Source organism: Prionailurus viverrinus, chromosome D2 (assembly GCF_022837055.1).
Source record: "Prionailurus viverrinus isolate Anna chromosome D2, UM_Priviv_1.0, whole genome shotgun sequence".
Classification (NCBI taxonomy): domain Eukaryota; kingdom Metazoa; phylum Chordata; class Mammalia; order Carnivora; family Felidae; genus Prionailurus; species Prionailurus viverrinus.
The window spans coordinates 47,988,708-48,006,681 of record NC_062571.1 but is presented as its reverse complement, the minus strand read 5'-3'; the positions used below and the strand labels follow the sequence as shown (position 1 = coordinate 48,006,681).

Sequence of the window (17,974 nt, the reverse complement as noted above, 5' to 3'; positions counted from 1 at the left end):
AATGCGGGATTTCTACTTGGTATGGCAAGTGTTAGTGATAAATAACAAGAGCCAACATTTATAGCTAGTTACAGAAAGTATTGTCAAGTGACATGCTAAGCACTTTCCATGTGTTATCTCATTTAACCTTTTTTACCATCCTTCTGAAGTAGGTTGTATTTTGTATTTACAAAACTAAGGCTCAGAGGGTCCAGGTAGCCTTCCAAGGCAAGTCAGTGGTGTAGGATGGATTGGAACCCCTTATAAGGTGCCTATATATAGAGAGGTGGTTTTTGTTTTGTTTTGTTTTGTTGTTTTTTTGTTTTTTTATCAATTCTTGAAACTGAATTTAAGTCCTTGATCTGTTTTCTGAAAAATGTGAGTCATTATCTCTTCACATATTGCTTCTGGTCCCATTTTCTCACTTTTTAGGGACTTCAGTTAAATTTATGTTAGACCTTCCAACTGTATTCTTCATGTCTCTTCTCTGCTGTGTTTTTCTCTTTTCAATCTTCTTTTGGACTGTATGTGTATGTGTGCATTCATTCATTCATTCATTCATTCATTTTTACCTGTAATCCAGTTTACTAATTTTCTCTGTAGCTGTGTCTTAACTGCTATTAGAGCCATCAATATGGTTGGGTTTTTTTTTTTTCTTCAGTTATTTGTGTTTTAATTCTGGAATTTTACTTTGGTCCTTTTTGAAATCTGCTGTGACACTTTCTATACTTTTCAGTTTCTTGCCAAGTGTTTTAGGTTTGAGGTTATCTTCTTGATCATAGTAAAGATACTTATTTTATAGTCTGCATTTGAGAATTCCACTATCTGGAGACCCCATGTTTCTGTTTCTGTTTTTATTTCTACTAGTGTCTGGTTATTTTGTCTAGAGCTCTTGGTTTACTTTCAATGTGTACTGGACATTGTATCTGAAAAATTATTTGTAGGAACAATTTGAGGCCAAGGGTGATGTTATCTTCCTCTATAGAAGACTTTTTTTTTCTTCACTGCTTGCCAATTCCCATAACACCAGTAACCCAGGATCATCTTAATATGACTTCAGGGCTTATGGTTATCTGAGTCATCCAGATGGCTTGAAACTGGGAGCAGGCCAGGTGGAGATTTGTTCACTTATATTTTATCCTCATTTCTGCCCTAATGAGGGTAGTCGCTTGCCAGGATTCACCCGTGGTGGTGCTGGGCTCCAGTTTTTATATGCCTAATGCTGCAAAGACAAAAATTGCATCTTACCTTCTAGGTTGCCTATTCAAGATCACTAGACAGCTCCGGAGTAAAAACATCTCCAGTGCTATGCTTACTTACTCTCATCCTCTCCCTGATCTTGATCTAGGTTAGGTCTTTTATGATTTCAAGAAGATTTTTAAAATCATATGTGCCAGATTTTTAAAAATGTCTTCTGTAGGAAGCTTTGTCTGAATTAGCTAGTCTACCATTACTACAGGCAGAAGATGCCCCTGTTGAAGTTTTGTTGGAGTTGAATTGAATCTAGAGATCAATTTGGGGAAAACTAACATCTTTCTGAGGCTTTCATATTCATGATCTTGAAATACCTCTCCTTTATTTAGATCTTCTTCAATGTATTTTAGTGCAGTTTATAATTATCTGTGTATAGGTCTTTATGTCTTTTGTTAGATCTATTGCTAGGTTCTATTGTAAATCATGTATTCTGTATTGTGATTTTATTGTTTGTTGCTGGTATGTAAAACAAAATTGACTTTTATATGTTGATTTTATGTAAGCAGCCTTGATCTTTTTAGTTGATTTCTGTTTATTTATATATAGATTCTTTTGGATTTTCTTATTGGCAATCACTTTGCAGAAAATGGTCTTTTTTTTTCTTTTATTAAGCTTTTGTTTCCTTTTCTTCTTATCTTGTTGCACAGTTTAGAACCTCTAGTTAAATGATGAACAGAAGTGGAAATAGTACATATCCTCTTTTTATTTTGTTTTATATTATTTTATTTTTTTAATTTACATCCAAGTTAGTTAGCATATAGTACAACAGTGATTTCAGGCATAGATTCCTTAATGCCCCTTACCTATTTATCCCATCCCCCCTCCCACAATCCCTCCAGTAACCCTCTGTTCTCCATATTTAAGAGTCTCTTATGTTTTGTCCCCTCCCTGTTTTTATATTATTTTTGCTTCCCTTCCCTTGTGTTCATCTGTTCTGTGTCTTAAAGTCCTCATATGAGCGAAGTCCTGTCATATTTGTCTTTCTCTGACTAATTTCGCTTAGCATAATACCCTCTAGTTCCATCCACGTAGTTGCAAATGGCAAGATTTCATTCTTTTTGATGGCCGAGTAATACTCCATTGTATAGATATATACCACATCTTCTTTATCCATTCATCCATCAATGGACATTTGGGCTCTTTCCATACTTTGGCTATTGTTGATAGTGCTGCTATAAACATTGGGGTGCATGTGTCCCTTTGAAACAGCATACCTGTATCCCTTGGATAAATGCCTAGTAGTGCAATTGCTGGGTCACAGGGTAGTTCTATTTTTAATTTTTTGAGGAAACTCCATAGTGTTTTCCAGAGTGGCTGCACCAGTTTGCATTTCCACCAGCAGTGCAACAGAGACCCTCTTTCTCCACATCCTCAACAACATCTGCTGTTGCCTGAGTTGTTAATGTTGGCCATTCTGACAGGTGTGAGGTGGTATCTCTTTGTGGTTTTGATTTGTATTTCCCTGATGATGAGTGATGTTGAGCCTTTTTTCAAGTGTCGGTTGGCCATCTGGATGTCTTCTTTGGAGAAGTGTCTATTCATGTCTTTTGCCCATTTCTTCACTGGACTATTTGTTTTTTGGGTGTTGAGTTTGATAAGTTCTTTATAGATTTTGGATACTAACCCTTTATCTGATATGTCATTTGCAAATATCTTCTCCCATTCCGTCGGTTGCCTTTTAGTTTTACTGATTGTTTCCTTCGCTGTGCAGAAGCTTTTTATTTTGATGAAGTTCAAGATTGCTTTGGCTATTCGGGGTCTTTTCTGGTTCCATACATATTTTAGGATTGTTTGTTCTAGCTCTGTGAAGAATGCTGGCGTTATCTTGATAGGGATTGCATTGAATATGTAGATTGCTTTGGGTAGTACTGACATGTTAACAATATTTGTTCTTCCTACCCAGGAGCATGGAATATTTTTCCATTTTTTTGTGTCTTTTTCAATTTATTTCATAAGATTTCTATAGTTTTCAGTGTATAGATTTTTCACCTCTTTGGTTAGGTTTATTCCTAGGTATTTTATGGGTTTTGGTGCAATTGTAAATGGGATCAATTCCTTGATTTTTCTTTCTGTTGCTTCATTGTTGGTGTATAGGAATGCAACCAATTTCTGTGCATTGACTTTATATCCTGCCACTTTGCTGAATTCATGAATCAGTTCTAGCAGTTTTTTGGTGGAATCTTTTGAGGTTTCCGTGTAGAGTATCATGTCATCTGTGAAGAGTGCAAGTTTGACTTCCTCCTGGCCAATTTGGATGCCTTTTATTTCTTTGTGTTGTCTGATTGCTGAGGCTAAGACTTCCAATACTATGTTGAATAACACTGGTGAGAGTGGACATCCCTGTCTTGTTCCTGACCTTAGGGGGAAAGCTCTCAGTTTTTCCCCATTGAGGATGATATAGTGTTGGGCCTTCATATATGGCTTTTATGATCTTGAGGTATGATCTTTCTATCCCTACTTTCTTGAGAGTTTTTATCAAGAAAGGACGCTGTGTTTTGTCAAATGCTTTCTTTGCATCTATTGAGAGGATCATGTGGCTCTTGTCCTTTCTTTTATTGATATGATGAATCACATTGATTGTTTTGAGGATATTGAACCAGCCCTGCATCCCAGGTATAAATCCTGCCTGGTCATGGTGAATAATTATTTTAATGTATTGTTGGATTCAGTTGGCTAATATCTTGTTGAGGGTTTTTGCATCCATGTTCATCAGGGAAATTGGTTTATAATTCTCCTTTTTAGTGGGGTCTTTGTCTGGTTTTGGAATCAAGGTAATGCTGGCTTCATAGAAAGACTTTGGAAGTTTTCCTTCCATTTCTATTTTTTGGAACAGTTTCAAGAGAATAGGTGTTAACTCTTCTTAAATGTTTGGTAGAATTCCCCTGGAAAGCCATCTGGCCCTGGACTCTTGTTTTTTGGGAGATTTTCGACTACTAATTGAACTTCTTTACTGATTATGGGTCTGTTCAAATTTTCTATTTCTTCCTGTTTCAGTTTTGGTAGTTTATATGTTTCGAGGAATGTGTCCTTTTCTTCCAGATTGCCCATTTTATTGGTGTATAATTGCTCATAATATTCTCTTATTATTGTTTTTATTTCTGCTGTGTTGGTTGTGATATCTCCTCTTTCATTCTTGATTTTATTTATTTGAGTCCTTTCCTTTTTCTTTTTGATCAAACTGGCTAGTGGTTTATCAATTTTGTTAATTCTTTCAAAGAACCAGCTTCTGGTTTCACTGATCTGTTCTACTGTTTTTGTTGTTGTTGTTTGCTTGTTTGTTTCAATAGCATTGATTTCTGCTCTAATCTTTATTATTTCCTTCTTCTGCTGGTTATGGGTTTTATTTGCTCTTCTTTTTCAAGCTCTTTAAGATGTAAGCTTAGGTTGTGTATCTGAGACCTTCCTTCCTTTTTTAAGAAGGCCTGGATTACCATATACTTTCCTTTTATAACTGCCTTTGCTGAGTCCCAGAGGTTTTGGGCTGTGGTGTTATCATTTTCATTGGCTTCTATGGACTTTTTAATTTCCTCTTTAACTTCTTGGTTAGACCATTCATTCTTTAGTAGAGTGTTCTTTAGTCTTCAAGTATTTGTTACCTTTCCAAAATTTTTCTTCTGGTTGATTTTGAGTTTTATAGCGTTGTGGTCTGAAAATATGCACAGTATGATCTCGATCTTTTTGTACCTACTTAGGCCTGATTTGTGTTCCAGTATGTGGTCTATTCTGGAAGACATTCCATGTGCACTGGAGAAGAATGTATATTCTTCTGCTTTAGGATGAAATGTTCTGAATATATCTGTTAAGTCCATCTGGTCCAGTGTGTCATTCAAAGCCATTGTTTCCTTGTTGATTTTTTGATCAGATGATCTGTCCATTGCTGTGAGTGGGGTGTTGAAGTCTCCTACTATTATGGTATTATTATTGATGAGTTTCTTTATGTTTGTGATTAGTTGATTTATATATTTGGGTACTCTCACATTTGGAGCATAAATGTTTACATTGTTAGGTCTTCTTGGTGGATAGACTCCTTAATTATGATATAATGCCCTTATTCATCTCTTGTTACAGTCTTTATTTTAAAGTCTAGATTGTCTGATATAAGTATGGTTACTCAGGCTTTCTTTTGTCAACAATTAGCATGATAGATGGTTCTCCATCCCCTTACTTACCATCTGAAGGTGTCTGTAGGTCTAAAGTGGGTCACTTGTAAACAGCAAATAGATGGATCTTATTTTCTTATCCATTCTGTTACCCTATGTCTTTTTATTGGAGCATTGAGTCCATTGACATTTAGAGTGGGTAATGAAAGATATGAATTTATTGCCATTATGTTGCTTGTAGAGTTGGAGTTTCTGGTGGAGTTCTCTGGTCCTTTCTAATCTTTGTTGCTTTTGGTATGTATTTATTTATATAAATATATATTTTCATCTTTTCTCCCCTCAGAATATCCCCCTTAAAATTTCTTGCAGGGCTTGTTTAGTGGTCACAAACTCCTTTAATTTTTGTTTGTCTGGGAAACTTTTTATCCATCCTTCTATTTTGAATGACAGCCTTGCTTGACAAAGAATTCTTGGCTGCATATTTTTCTGATTCAGCACACTGAATATATCCTGCCACTCCTTTCTGGCCTGCCAAGTTTCTGTGGATAGGTCTGCTGCAAACCTGATCTGTCTTCCCTTGTATGTTAGGGACTTTTTTCCCCTTACTGCTTTCATGATTCTCTCCTTGCCTGAGTATTTTGTGAATTTGACTACAATACGCCTTGTTGATGGTCGGTTTTTGTTGAATCTAATGGGGGTCCACTATGCTTCCTGTATTTTGATGTCTGTGTCTTTCCCCAGGTTAGGAAAGTTTTCCGCTATGATTTGTTCACATAACCCTTCTACCCCTATTTCTCTTTCTTCCTCTTCTGGGACCCCTATGATTCTGATGTTGTCCCTTTTTTTTTTTTTAAAAATTTTTTTTTTCAACATTTATTTATTTTTGGGACAGAGAGAGACAGAGCATGATCGGGGGAGGGGCAGAGAGAGAGGGAGACACAGAATCGGAAATAGGCTCCAGGCTCTGAGCCATCAGCCCAGAGCCCGACGCGGGGCTCGAACTCACGGGCCGCGAGATCGTGACCTGGCTGAAGTCGGACGCTTAACCGACTGCGCCACCCAGGCGCCCCTCTGATGTTGTCCCTTTTTAATGAGTCACTGATTTCTCTAATTCTTAAATTGTGCTCTTTTGCCTTAATCTCCCTCTTTTTTTTTTTTGCTTCATTATTCTCCATAAGTTTGTCCTCTATTATTGCTGATTCTCTGTTCTGCCTCATCCATCCTTGCTGCTGCCGCATCCATCCATGATTGCAGCTAAGTTATAGCATTTTTTATTTCATCCTGACTAGATTTTACTTCTTTTATCTCTGCAGAAAGGATTCTAATCTATTTTAAACTCCAGCTAGTATTCTTATTATTGTGATTCTAAATTCTGGTTCAGACATCTTGCTTGTATCTGTGTTGGTTAAGTCCCTGGGTGTCGTTTCTTCCTGCTCTTTCTTTTGGGGTGAATTCCTTTGTTTGGTCATTTTGAAGGGAGAAAAGGAATTAATGAGGTAGAAAAGTTAAAATTAAAAAAATTAAAATTAAAAACAAACACATACACACACACAAAATCGAATAAATGATGCTAGACCCTAGGTGTGTTTTGGTCTGGGTGGTGAAAGGGTCTTGATAGAATAGAGAAAAAATGGGGTAAAAAAAGGATATCATTTGAAAATTTGAAAAAATGAATACACTCAAATATAATAAAATGAAATGATGGAAGTAAAATTGAATTTGAAAAATTTACAAAAAAGTAAAAAATATTGTTGAAATAATTAAAAAATATATATTTAAAAAAATAATTGAAAATAAAAAGATTTTTTCTCTTTCTGTATTCAAGAAAAGAAAAGAAAAAGAAAGAGGAAAAAAAAAGAAAATTGAATAGATGGACCAGCAAACAGACTGAAATACGATTGAAATTACTTTGTTTTCTCCTAGAAGTCAAACTATGAAGTGCTTTATAGTCCATAAACTAAGCAGGCAGAGAGATTTGTGTTCCTGAAGAACAAGGTTGGCCCAGTTGGGCGGGGCTTCGTGTAATGGTCCATTCTCCACTAGATGGCGCTGCTTAGCCTATGCTTTGGAGGGAGTGTTGTGGTGCTTGTAAGTGTGTATGCGCATGCGCGGGAGTGGTGAAAATGGCGTCACCCAGCTACCAGTCTCTAGTATCGGAACTCTGTTCTCCTCGATCAGCAATCACACACCCATCTTTTGTTGTCCTTTCTGTCTGGCTTCCATCCACTTTCCGCTTTTACACTGCCCGTGACCAAGCCCCTGGCAGCACTTCCCTCCTGAGTTTTATCTCAGATGTGGCTATTTTTCCCAACCCCTTACTTCTGAAGCACTGCGGCTTTGACCCATTCTGCCCCTCTGTGGAAGGGTCTTACCAAGCAATGGCCGGGTGTCAGCTGCACCCAGGAACGTTCACAGGACCGTGCTGCTGCAGATGCCTGGAGACTGCAGCTGGGCACCAGCCTGCCCCAGAAAAAGTTCGCGTGATGGTGGCAGCAGCAGTGTTTCAGGGATTATGGAAAATCACGGCACACATCTGGCACATGGCTTCACCCCCAATGACCTTGTTCCAGCCCCAGCAAATGTAGTTGTTCTCCCAGGTCCGCTGGGGCCTTTGTGGGAGCCACACAGCCTCTACCAGGTGTCCTCCCAGCAGGGGAACCACCTTTCCCCATGTGGCCCTGAAGACCTCTGGACTTCATTCTGTTCCTGGGGATTCACCCTTCCCACCAGAGCACCACCAGGTATCAAGCTGCAGGGTTTCAGACTCTGCACTCCCCCTGTTTATAGAGTCTTAATGGAAGTTAAACCCTCTCCTTTCTCCTTTATCCCTTTTAGTTCAGTCCCTGTGGCTGTTTTCACTTTTCCACTTTCTCTCCAGCTGCTTTTGGTGGGGGGTGTTTTTCCCGTATTCCCCCCCCCCCCATCTCTGTCCTCTCTCCGCAAGCAAAAACAGCTCCCTGTCCTCTGTGGCTTCTCTCTCCCCCAGTTCACTCTTGGTGCTGTGTACCTCCTGAGTGCTGTGGTTCAGGTTGTGCAGCTTGTTGTGTTAATCCTCAAGTCAGTTTTCTAGATGTGCAGGATGGTTTAGTGTTGGTCTGGCTGTGTTTCATGGAGGCGGGATGCACAAAAAACTTCCATGCCGTTCCTCCATCTTGGCTCCTCCAGTGCATATCCACCTTTATCCTACATTTCCCTACTTAGGATGATGTATATTGTCTGTTTTATGCAGATGTTCTATGTTGCTAAGTTATTTTCTAATTCCTTTTACTATGAGTTTTTTAAAATTATGAATGACTGTTAAATTTTACTGAATGCATTTCAATGATCTATTAGAGTGGTTCTGTAGTTTTATTCTTTAAGCTATTCATGGGTAAATGACATTTAGCTATCTTCTTTTTTTTTAAGTTTTAATTTTAATTCTAGTTAGTTAACAGCATCATATTAGTTTCAGGTGTACTATACAGTGATTCAACACGTTTATACATCGCCTGGTGCTCATCATCTTCTAATATTAAACTACCTTGCATTCTCAGATAAACCTGACTTGGCCATGGGTGCAGTACTGTTAGAATTTGTTTGCTATAGTTTCATTTAGATTTCTGGATATTTATGCATGAGGAAAATGGGCCTTTAGTTTTTCTTTATTGGATATCCAAGTCTGGTTTGGATACTAAAGTTATACTAGCCTCAGAGAATAAATAAGGGCGTTTATACAAAGAGGGAATATTCCCTTATTGGTTTTATATATGATTGAAATGATCATTTCTTTGAATGTTTGGTAGGAAATGTCTACAACATTTTACATTCCTCTTCTCCCACCATACTTATTTTTCTGAGTGGGAAGATTTTAAACTACTGCTTCAGTTAATTTAAGATTTATAAGGCTATCCAGAAATCTTATTTATTCTTTTATTAGTTGTAGTAAGTTATATTTTTCTAAGAATTTTTATCTAAGTTTTCAAATTTATTGGAATAAAGTAGTTGATATATTCTCTGGTTACCTTTATAATGTCTACTACAGTTGTATCTACCTATTATTAATTATATATTTCTGAATTTCTCATTTTTTCATTGTTTTTACCAGAGCCTTGTCTATTTTGTTATTGTTTTCAAAGAACCAAGTTAAAAAATATATATTTATCACGCTGTATTTTAGTTACCAGTTTATCAGTATCCCATTTGACTGGGGGCTCCTTAAAAGCTAGAGAGTGTCACATTCATTTTGCCTTGAAGTAGGTAACAGATTATTTGCTAAATGAATAACAAACAATATTTCTATTCAAATTGTGTGTATTTATCCATGATTACTGAGTGTTAAATCTCCAAATATGTAGGTATGTAGGTATGTATGTATTTATCTATTTATTTATTGTCAACCTAGCTAACATACAGTGTAGTCTTGGCTTCAGGAGTAGATTCCAGTGATTTATCACTTACATACAACACCCTGTACTCAACCCAACAAGTGCCCTCCTCAATGCCCTTCACCCATTTTCCGCACCCTCCCAACCCTCCATGCCCATCAACCCTCAGTTCTCTGTTTTCAAGAATCTCTGTGGTTTGCCCCTCTCTCTTCTTGTATCTTATTTTTCATTCCCTTCCCCTATAGTCATCTGTTAAGTTTCTAAAATTCCACATATGAGTGAAATCATATGGTATCTGTCTTTTTCTGACTGACTTATTTTTCTTAGTATAATACCCTCCAGTTTCATCCACACTGTTGCAAAGATTTCATTCTTTTTCATTTCCAAGTAGTATTCCATTGTGTATATATATATACCACATCTTCTTCTTCTTCTTTTTTTACACTTATTTATTTTTGAGAAACAGAGCACTAGTGGGAGAGGGGCAGAGAAAGACAGACAGACAGACAGACAGAATCCAAAGCAGGCTCCAGGCTCTGAGTTGTCAGCACAGAGCCTGACGTGGGGCTCGAACTCACAAACTGTGAGATCATGACCTGAGCCAAAGTTGGACGCTCAACCAACTGAGCCCCGACATCTTCTTAAAATTTTTTTTTCGACGTTTATTTATTTTTGGGACAGAGAGAGACAGAGCATGAACGGGGGAGGGGCAGAGAGAGAGGGAGACACAGAATCAGAAACAGGCTCCAGGCTCTGAGCCATCAGCCCAGAGCCCGACGCGGGGCTCGAACTCACGGACCGCGAGATCGTGACCTGGCTGAAGTCGGACGCTTAACCGACTGCGCCACCCAGGCGCCCCCCGACATCTTCTTTATCCATTCATCAGTTGATGAATATTTGGACTCTTTCCATACTTTGGCTATTGTTGATAGTGCTGCTATAAACATTGGGGTGCATGTGCCCCCTTTGAATCAGCACTCCTGTATCCTTTGGATAAATTCCTAGTAGTGCAATTGCGAGGTCTTGGGTAATTCTATTTTTAATTTTTTGAGGAACCTCCACACTGTTTTTCAGAATCCACAAGTATTCTATAATCTGATTTAAAACCCTCAAATTCAAAGAAGAAACTTATACCAAAGCTTTGGCTCAGCTTGTACTGAATCATTTTAAAAATTTGTAACTTTGAGGCATTTTATTATAAGAAGCTGGCACTCATACATAAACTAACAAGAACTTAAAATTCATTACACATTTACTTCATTTTTTTAGCTTGACTGTGTAGTAAATCTTTAGCTTCCTTGATTTTGGCTGCTATATAAGGAGATTCTCCCTTGTCTGGGTGATTTAAAAGGATACTTCATCAACAAGCATCTCTTATTTTTCCTTTATTGGCAGTAGGGCTTGTGCCTAATATTAATGCTGCTTCTCATTTTGTCATTTTGAGTTCAAATGCACCTCTATAATAGCCACCACTGAAAGCAGATTTTTGTAGACTTTGAAAAATTTGTTATGCTTGAGGTTCCATATATTTCATGGCTTGAAGAACATAGCAGCCTGCAAATCCTGCAGCAGCCATGGTCAGTCCAACTGCTGCCCCTATACTGGCCATGATTCTGGCTCAGCTCCCTGACCTCCACTGAGCACAAGCATGTGGTCAAAGAACCAACTTTTGCTTTTTTTTTTAGTTTCTCTGTTATTTTTTGTTTTCTCCTTCCTTGATAGTTGTCTTATCTTGGTTACTTTCTTTGAGTTTACTCTTCAGCTCTTTTTCCTACCTTTTTTTTTAAAAGTTTTTTTTATTTTTGAGAGAGAGAGGGAGAGAGGGTGTGTACATGCATGTGCATGGGGGAGGGGCAGAGAAAGAGAGAGAATTCCAGAAGGTTCCACACTGTCAGAACAGAGCTTGACGTGGGGTTCGATCTCACAAACCACAAGTTCATAACCTGAGCCAAAACCAAGAGCCAGATGCTTAACCAACTGAGGTGCCCCACTTTTTCTTACTTTTTAAGAAAAAAGTACACTTAAGTGTATACTTAGCTCATCAATTTTCAGTCTTTCATCTTTTCTGATGTATTTTAAGGTATACATTTTCCTCAAAGTGTCACTTTTTCTGTATCCCAGAGATTTGATATGAAGTGTCTTTATTATCATTCTGATCTAAGTATTTCTAAATTTTCATTATTGTTTTTTCTTTGACCCAAGAATTTTAGAATAATGTAATTCTTTGATTCTGGAATATTCCTAATTATTTTCTCTTTGAATAGTGCTTTCCTCCATTGTCTCTAACCTCTTCTTCCTGAACTTCTACATGTATCTTCCTTGTATTTTTATTTCTTTCTTTATAATATTAAACATATCTATTTTACAGCTTCTGTCTGAGTCATCTTTTCTTTCCAGTCTTTGTGATATTCACTCTGATGTTTGCTTTATCTGCTGCTTTCCCTCTTGTGAACTATTTCTTGTGCTGTTTGTATTTTTTGACTGTGAGCTCATCTTTAATAGAGTGTTTTCCCTCTCTGGGTGTTTGGTGTTTCCACATTTGTGGAAGGTGGTTTTGTATTGGACTCTGCTGAGCCCCTTTGGATCTTACTGACCCAGGAAATTAAAAAAAAATTATTGGCTTAGAATTCTTGCCTTGCAAATAAGTTGTATAAACTCAGGCTCCACATCTACACATGACACACATTTATAGTTTAATTTCTCATGGATGTCTTTTTTCCATCATCTATAGCCCTGAGTGAATGGCATGGTTCCTCATTGCTCCCCTAGGATGATGGGAAGAGTTTTTCTAGTCTTTTTATTGTTGTTGTTGTTAGAGTTGGGACACTTCTATGAGGTTCGGATTTTGTGCAGGGAGTTTAGCTGCATCTTCTATCTTGCATGAGCTGAGGTCATGTTCTCTCAACTTGCAGCGGTGGTAAACCCTGCTGTTAGTCACTGGAATTTGTGTCTGGTCTGACACATCTTTAACTCCTGCTCACTGTTCTGTTTTAGGCCTCCTTCTCCTTCTCCTTCTCCTTCTGCTTCTCCTTCTCCTACTCCTTCTCCTTTTCCTCCCCCTCCCCCTCCTCCTTCTTGTAATGTGAGGATTTCTTTTCTTTCTTTTGAATTTGACTATATATTTCAAAGAATTTTCTCTGTGCATATGTTTTTATAGGTAGAAGGGCCCTTCTGGATCAGTTCAATCTCCCGTTTTGTTGCTCTTTAATATAAGAAATAGAGATAGGGGCACCTGGGTGGCTCAGTCGGTTTAGCATCTGACTTTGGCTCAGGTCTTGATCTCATGGTTTGTGGGTTTGAGCCCCACATCAGGCTCTGTGCTGACAACTCAGAGCCTGGAACCTGCTTCAGATTCTGTGTCTCCCTCTCTCTCTGTCCCTCCCCTATTCATGCTCTGTCTCTCAAAAATGAATAAACATTAAAAAAAAAGAAATAGAGATCAAGGACAGAACCCTGGGGTCCAATATCACGTAAGGGACAGAAATAGGAAGTGAAACCCCCAAGGAGATGGAAGAAACAGAAGGAATAGAACAAGGAGAGACCTGGCCCTTAGAAGAAGGAGAGCAGTTTTTAGAAAGGTTCTCTTATTTGATATGAGGCCAGCTTTCCCAGAGATGGCATATTGTTTATCCTGCAGACTCAAAGGGCCTCCTTGGAAGGAAAACTCAGAGAACTATAAAAGGAAGGAGATCAGCTGAATTTATAAAGGGAATGAAGGGCACTAGTTCCTGCCCCCCCACTATCAGGGATTAATTTGGAAAATTCTGGTTCTTCTTGTGAACCTGGGAGGGACTCTTCTCTGCCTTTTTAACTAAATGTACCAACATCCACCCCACAGAGACTCCAGAGACAACAAGGAGGGAGTTGCATTAGTTTGTATGTTGGGGGCTGGCTTGCCTGTTTGTATTCTTCTCTCTCTATTTTCTTCATCTTGTTATTTTAGGGCCACGTGTGATCTGTGTGCTAAATAAGAGCAAGCTGACATTACTCTGACCCTGTTCGCTCCTAACCCCACCATTCCTCCTGGAATATTCTTAGCCATTGTCTTTTTGGATAATGCCTTTTCTGCTTCCCAAGTATACAAATTCAGACATGTTAAGGTTCCTTTTAGGCTCTGATTGGAAAGCATTTGGAAACCCAGTTCTGGTTCTGTGGATTTTTGTGGCTGCAGAGGGGATCTTGCAGCTTGGAATGTATCTTTGGGCTGTGCAGGGTGAAGGAACCTGTCTGCAAGTATCTGTGAGCCTGCAGTGAGCGATTTTTATGTCACTATCTAAGTTTTCAAACAAGGACCATCTGTGTCATCTCACCACCGTCCTGGAAATGGGTGGTTCTGGTGTCAACATCCGCACTTCCCAGATGAAGAAACAAGGCTAGAGAGGTGAAGCAACATCCCCAGAGTCCATGGCAAGTTAGAGATAGAATTGGATTTACAGTCTAGGCATCCCATCTCTGAGTCTGGCATTTTCCCCTCCATTCCATTCTGCTACGCAGAGGCTTAAGTGGAGACACTGATCTCTACACCCAGGTTTCTGCCAACGTGATCACAAACAGCCCGTGAAGCCCCTCTGCCCCTCACCCTTTCCCCATGCCACATGGTAGGAGAGACTCAAGTTCCTTCCTCCCTTTCTCTCCTGGTCCCTGTACCTTTCAGACATCCACTGCTGCTGCTGATGGACCTCAGACAATGCCAAATGAATTGTTAACCCAGCTCACAGAATTTACAACAACATTTTTATAGCATTTCTGGGTAGAAACAATGGCTAACACCATCTTTCTTGGCATTACTTTTTATTGAATACAGGCTTACAGTCTTTAAATATTTTGAATATAGTACTTTCAATATACAGTCCTTTAGTCATACATATATTTCTTTAAAGCACAAAACTATAACTTAAAATTGAAAGACTATAAATACACATGTATATATTGCCATAAATCTAGAACAATTTTATAAAAATAGAACTCAAATGTCAACTTTATATATTTTGGCAACTTAGCAGTATTGTAAGGTGGCCACAAGCATTTTTATTATGCATCACTGCCCTGAAATGACTGTCTTCAGATTTCATTCTCCATCTCTCTGGGGACACTTGAAACAGTCTCCATTACCAGGGTCCCCCAGAGATGCCCATGGCCATGGCTCAGCATTGCCTTTGCATAAAGACTCAGGGCATCCACCTGTTCTTGGAGGGGGAAGACCAGCTTCCAGATTCTTCCTCAGAAAGAGGAGGTATTCCCTCCTGCCAAATGTCCACAATCCTACACTTCTTAAAGCCCTCACAGTGTATGGTTGATATCTGAATATACAGAGTCAGTTTCCTTTCCCTATGCTCAGAGAATGACAGACGTGAGCTTGGTTCTTTCAAACCAGTGTAAAAGTTTGAAATAACTTCACCTGAACAATGCCTGCTGGGGTAACATCATACTGACAGTGGACACCAGAGCCCAACTGCTTGTGCAAGGCCCTTTACAGACATAATCTGCAATCCTCAAAGCATTGCAAAGTTGGGACATTCTTGTCCCCATTTGATGATGGAGGGAATTGAGTCTCTGGGTATTTAGGTCTCTTGGTCAGGTCAGTGGGGTTGCCAGACCCCAAAATCAAATGTCCAGAAATCCATGGAGGGAAATCAGAAGAAAAATCAGATCTGTACTGTGGTCATTTGGTGAGAACAGACAAGTGGTTTTGGGTCAACTTACATCAGGTGGACAGAAATTCCCCAGACATTCTCAGGACTCTTAGAATGCTACTTCCCAAGGGGAGCAGGAAGGTGGAGGTCTGTAGAAGTATGCACCTACAGACCAGTGACTTTGAAGGGCAGTGCAGAATCTCCTAGATCATCCAATAGAAATCCTCAATCTAAAACCAGGGCTCAAGGAATTTACTGTTCCGGGCGGTTTGTGTTTTCAGAGCTGAACAAAGGTCCCCCATCTCAGCCCTGCCTACTTCAATACTGGTCAAAGTGCAGAAAGCTTGCATGGTTGTCCAAAGGGACATGTGCAGGGTCCCTGGGCTAGAGTGCAGAGCTCAGAATGCCTCAGAGCACAGTGGGAATAGGGCGAGGGGTATTTGCAGGAATCTCCCGCTGGTCACACAGCAGAAGTTAGTGGTGAGAGCCAAGCTCTGTGCCTCCTCTGGACAGAGACAGGCTGCCTCAGCTGTTTGCAGTGTGGCCTTTCTAGTCCCTTGCCTTTTAGATTTACTATAAAAATAGTCCCCAACAGGAAGTGATTCTCATATCTTCTTGATGATCACAATCTCTCGGGACCACCTTAACTTTGGCTTTGTGCACTCTCTGCCCCTCCATCAGGGTTGTCTCTGGATACAGCCATTCCCTCCTTCTGGCCCACTCCCCACTAGCTGTCTCCTTTCCCCACCCTCCCCTGCTGGGGGCAAGGAGAGTCCTGTTCTGCACTCCTCCTCATGGGGTTTAGTTGGAATCCCTGGGTAACATCCTCCACATAAAGGGGCCCAGCTGTCTGCAGGTGTCCTGCTTGGGTCACTGAGATAATTTTCTGAAATTAATTATACGGTAGTTTTCTTAAAATCCTCTCTTAAAAATAAATAAAACAAGGGGTGCCTGAGTGGTTCAGTCGGTTAAGCATCTGATTTAGATTCAGGTCATGATCTTGGGGCTCATGAGTTCAAGCCCCACGTCGGGCTCTGTGCTGACAGCCCAGAGCATGGAGCCTGCTTCAGATTCTGTGTCTCCCTCTCTATCTGCCCCTCCCCTGCTCACTCTATCTCTCTCTCTTTCTCTCTCTCCCTCTCTCTCTCTCTCAAAAATGAATAAACATTAAAAAAATTTTAAAGATGAATAAAACAAAACAAATGAACAACAAGAGCAGAAAACCCCCAAAGTAACCCTCTCCTCTGTAGAAGGCAGATCACCTATAAGGGCATGATTCCTGTGAAGGGGAGTGGGGAAGGAACGAGAAAAAAAAAATGTGAGTGGCAGGATCCTTGGGGACGTAGACTGGTCCTCCTTCCATCCCTGCTGCTTGGTGGGCACTGTGCTGCTTACTCTGCTGGACTGTCCTTAATGCCCCCCCACCCCAGGGAAGCAGAGAGCAATACCACTCTAGCGCAATGGCAGATGGTTCTTTTTCCCCTTTCAAAATAGCAGGACCAGATTTTCCAAACTCAATGGAAGGCTGCCCCTAGGAGATTAGATGAAAACCAGGAGACATGTGGTTTTGGGCCTGGGTCACTACATTTTAAAATAACTTGGGCTGTGTGTGTGTGTGTGTGTGTGTGTGTGTGTGTGTGTGTGTAGGGGAGGGGGTGTTTACAGCACTGTCTGGCTCAGTGCAGGCCACCCTGAATGCCATGATCAGACTACTGTTAATCTGAAAACAAAGGCCCCTACTCTTCCCCCCCCCAGAAAGAGGTAATGACCTGGAGTTAGCCTCTTTCTTCATGATTCATGTAGGGACACTGCATGTAATAGGTTGACTCATTCTTTTTTGGGGCAAAAATCTCACCTGGACATACTAGGTCCTGCTAGGGTAGCAAACACCAACATTAAGCTTCTGATACCACACAGGGAAGGCAGTGTAGACTTCCCCATCTCACCAAGGCTGCCTCAGAGCCAGGCCAGTCTTATTTCCCAGTACACAGGCTAGAGGTAACCTTGGTAAATGATGACAATTCCCATGAGTAATGAGGGACACTTTCCTCCTAACACTCCTGCTTTGTGTGATGCCTCAGTGTGGTCTCTGTGTTGGGCCCTGAGGATGGGAGCTACTGAAAGCTGGGGAGAGGGTGGGAAGCAGGGGTTTGGCAGGGTCTAGCAGCGGCAGAATGCTGGGTTTGGGGAGGTGAAATCTAGTGGCAGGAGTCAAGGTTGGTGCCCTTGAATGGGCCTTGTTGCTTTTTCTTGTGTTGCCAATGGCTTGCCCACCATAGACTGTGACAGACTACACAGGTCCCGCATTTCAATGAGGCTTTCTTCTACCGCTTTTGCAAACTTGGTAGAAGATGTCTCTTTGCAGCCATGAAAGCTGGAGATGCAGAAAAGGATGCTCTCTGGCTGGGGGTTGTAGCAGGCCCCGTACCCGTTGGGCACCACGGGACCATAGCAGCAAAACATCTCCATGGTTGTGGGCACCTAGAGGAGAGGACAGGTCAGAAGATGCTTGTCCTGAAATGTAACCTGCGAACTTGCTAGAATGCAGGGCTTTTCAACAACCCAGAGGCCTCAACGGGATATTTGCTTCTCTTTTCCACCTGGGCGTTTGACTGAATTAACCAAATGAACCAATTGCTTCAGC

General features: G+C 40.3%; 1 protein-coding gene and 1 pseudogene across 1 annotated transcript in view; both read right to left on the bottom strand.

Moving 5' to 3' along the window:
- Nucleotides 1-10,949: 10,949 nt before the first annotated feature.
- LOC125147603 (mitochondrial import inner membrane translocase subunit TIM14-like) lies at nt 10,950-11,306 on the bottom strand (annotated as a pseudogene).
- Nucleotides 11,307-17,541: 6,235 nt separating this feature from the next.
- The window catches only part of CHAT (choline O-acetyltransferase), a 41,916-nt gene continuing 41,483 nt past the window's right edge, over nt 17,542-17,974 (bottom strand). The window contains exon 14 of the mRNA XM_047825901.1: nt 17,542-17,811. Within this exon, the coding sequence (XP_047681857.1) occupies nt 17,542-17,811 (270 nt within the window). The remainder of the gene's footprint in view (nt 17,812-17,974) is intronic.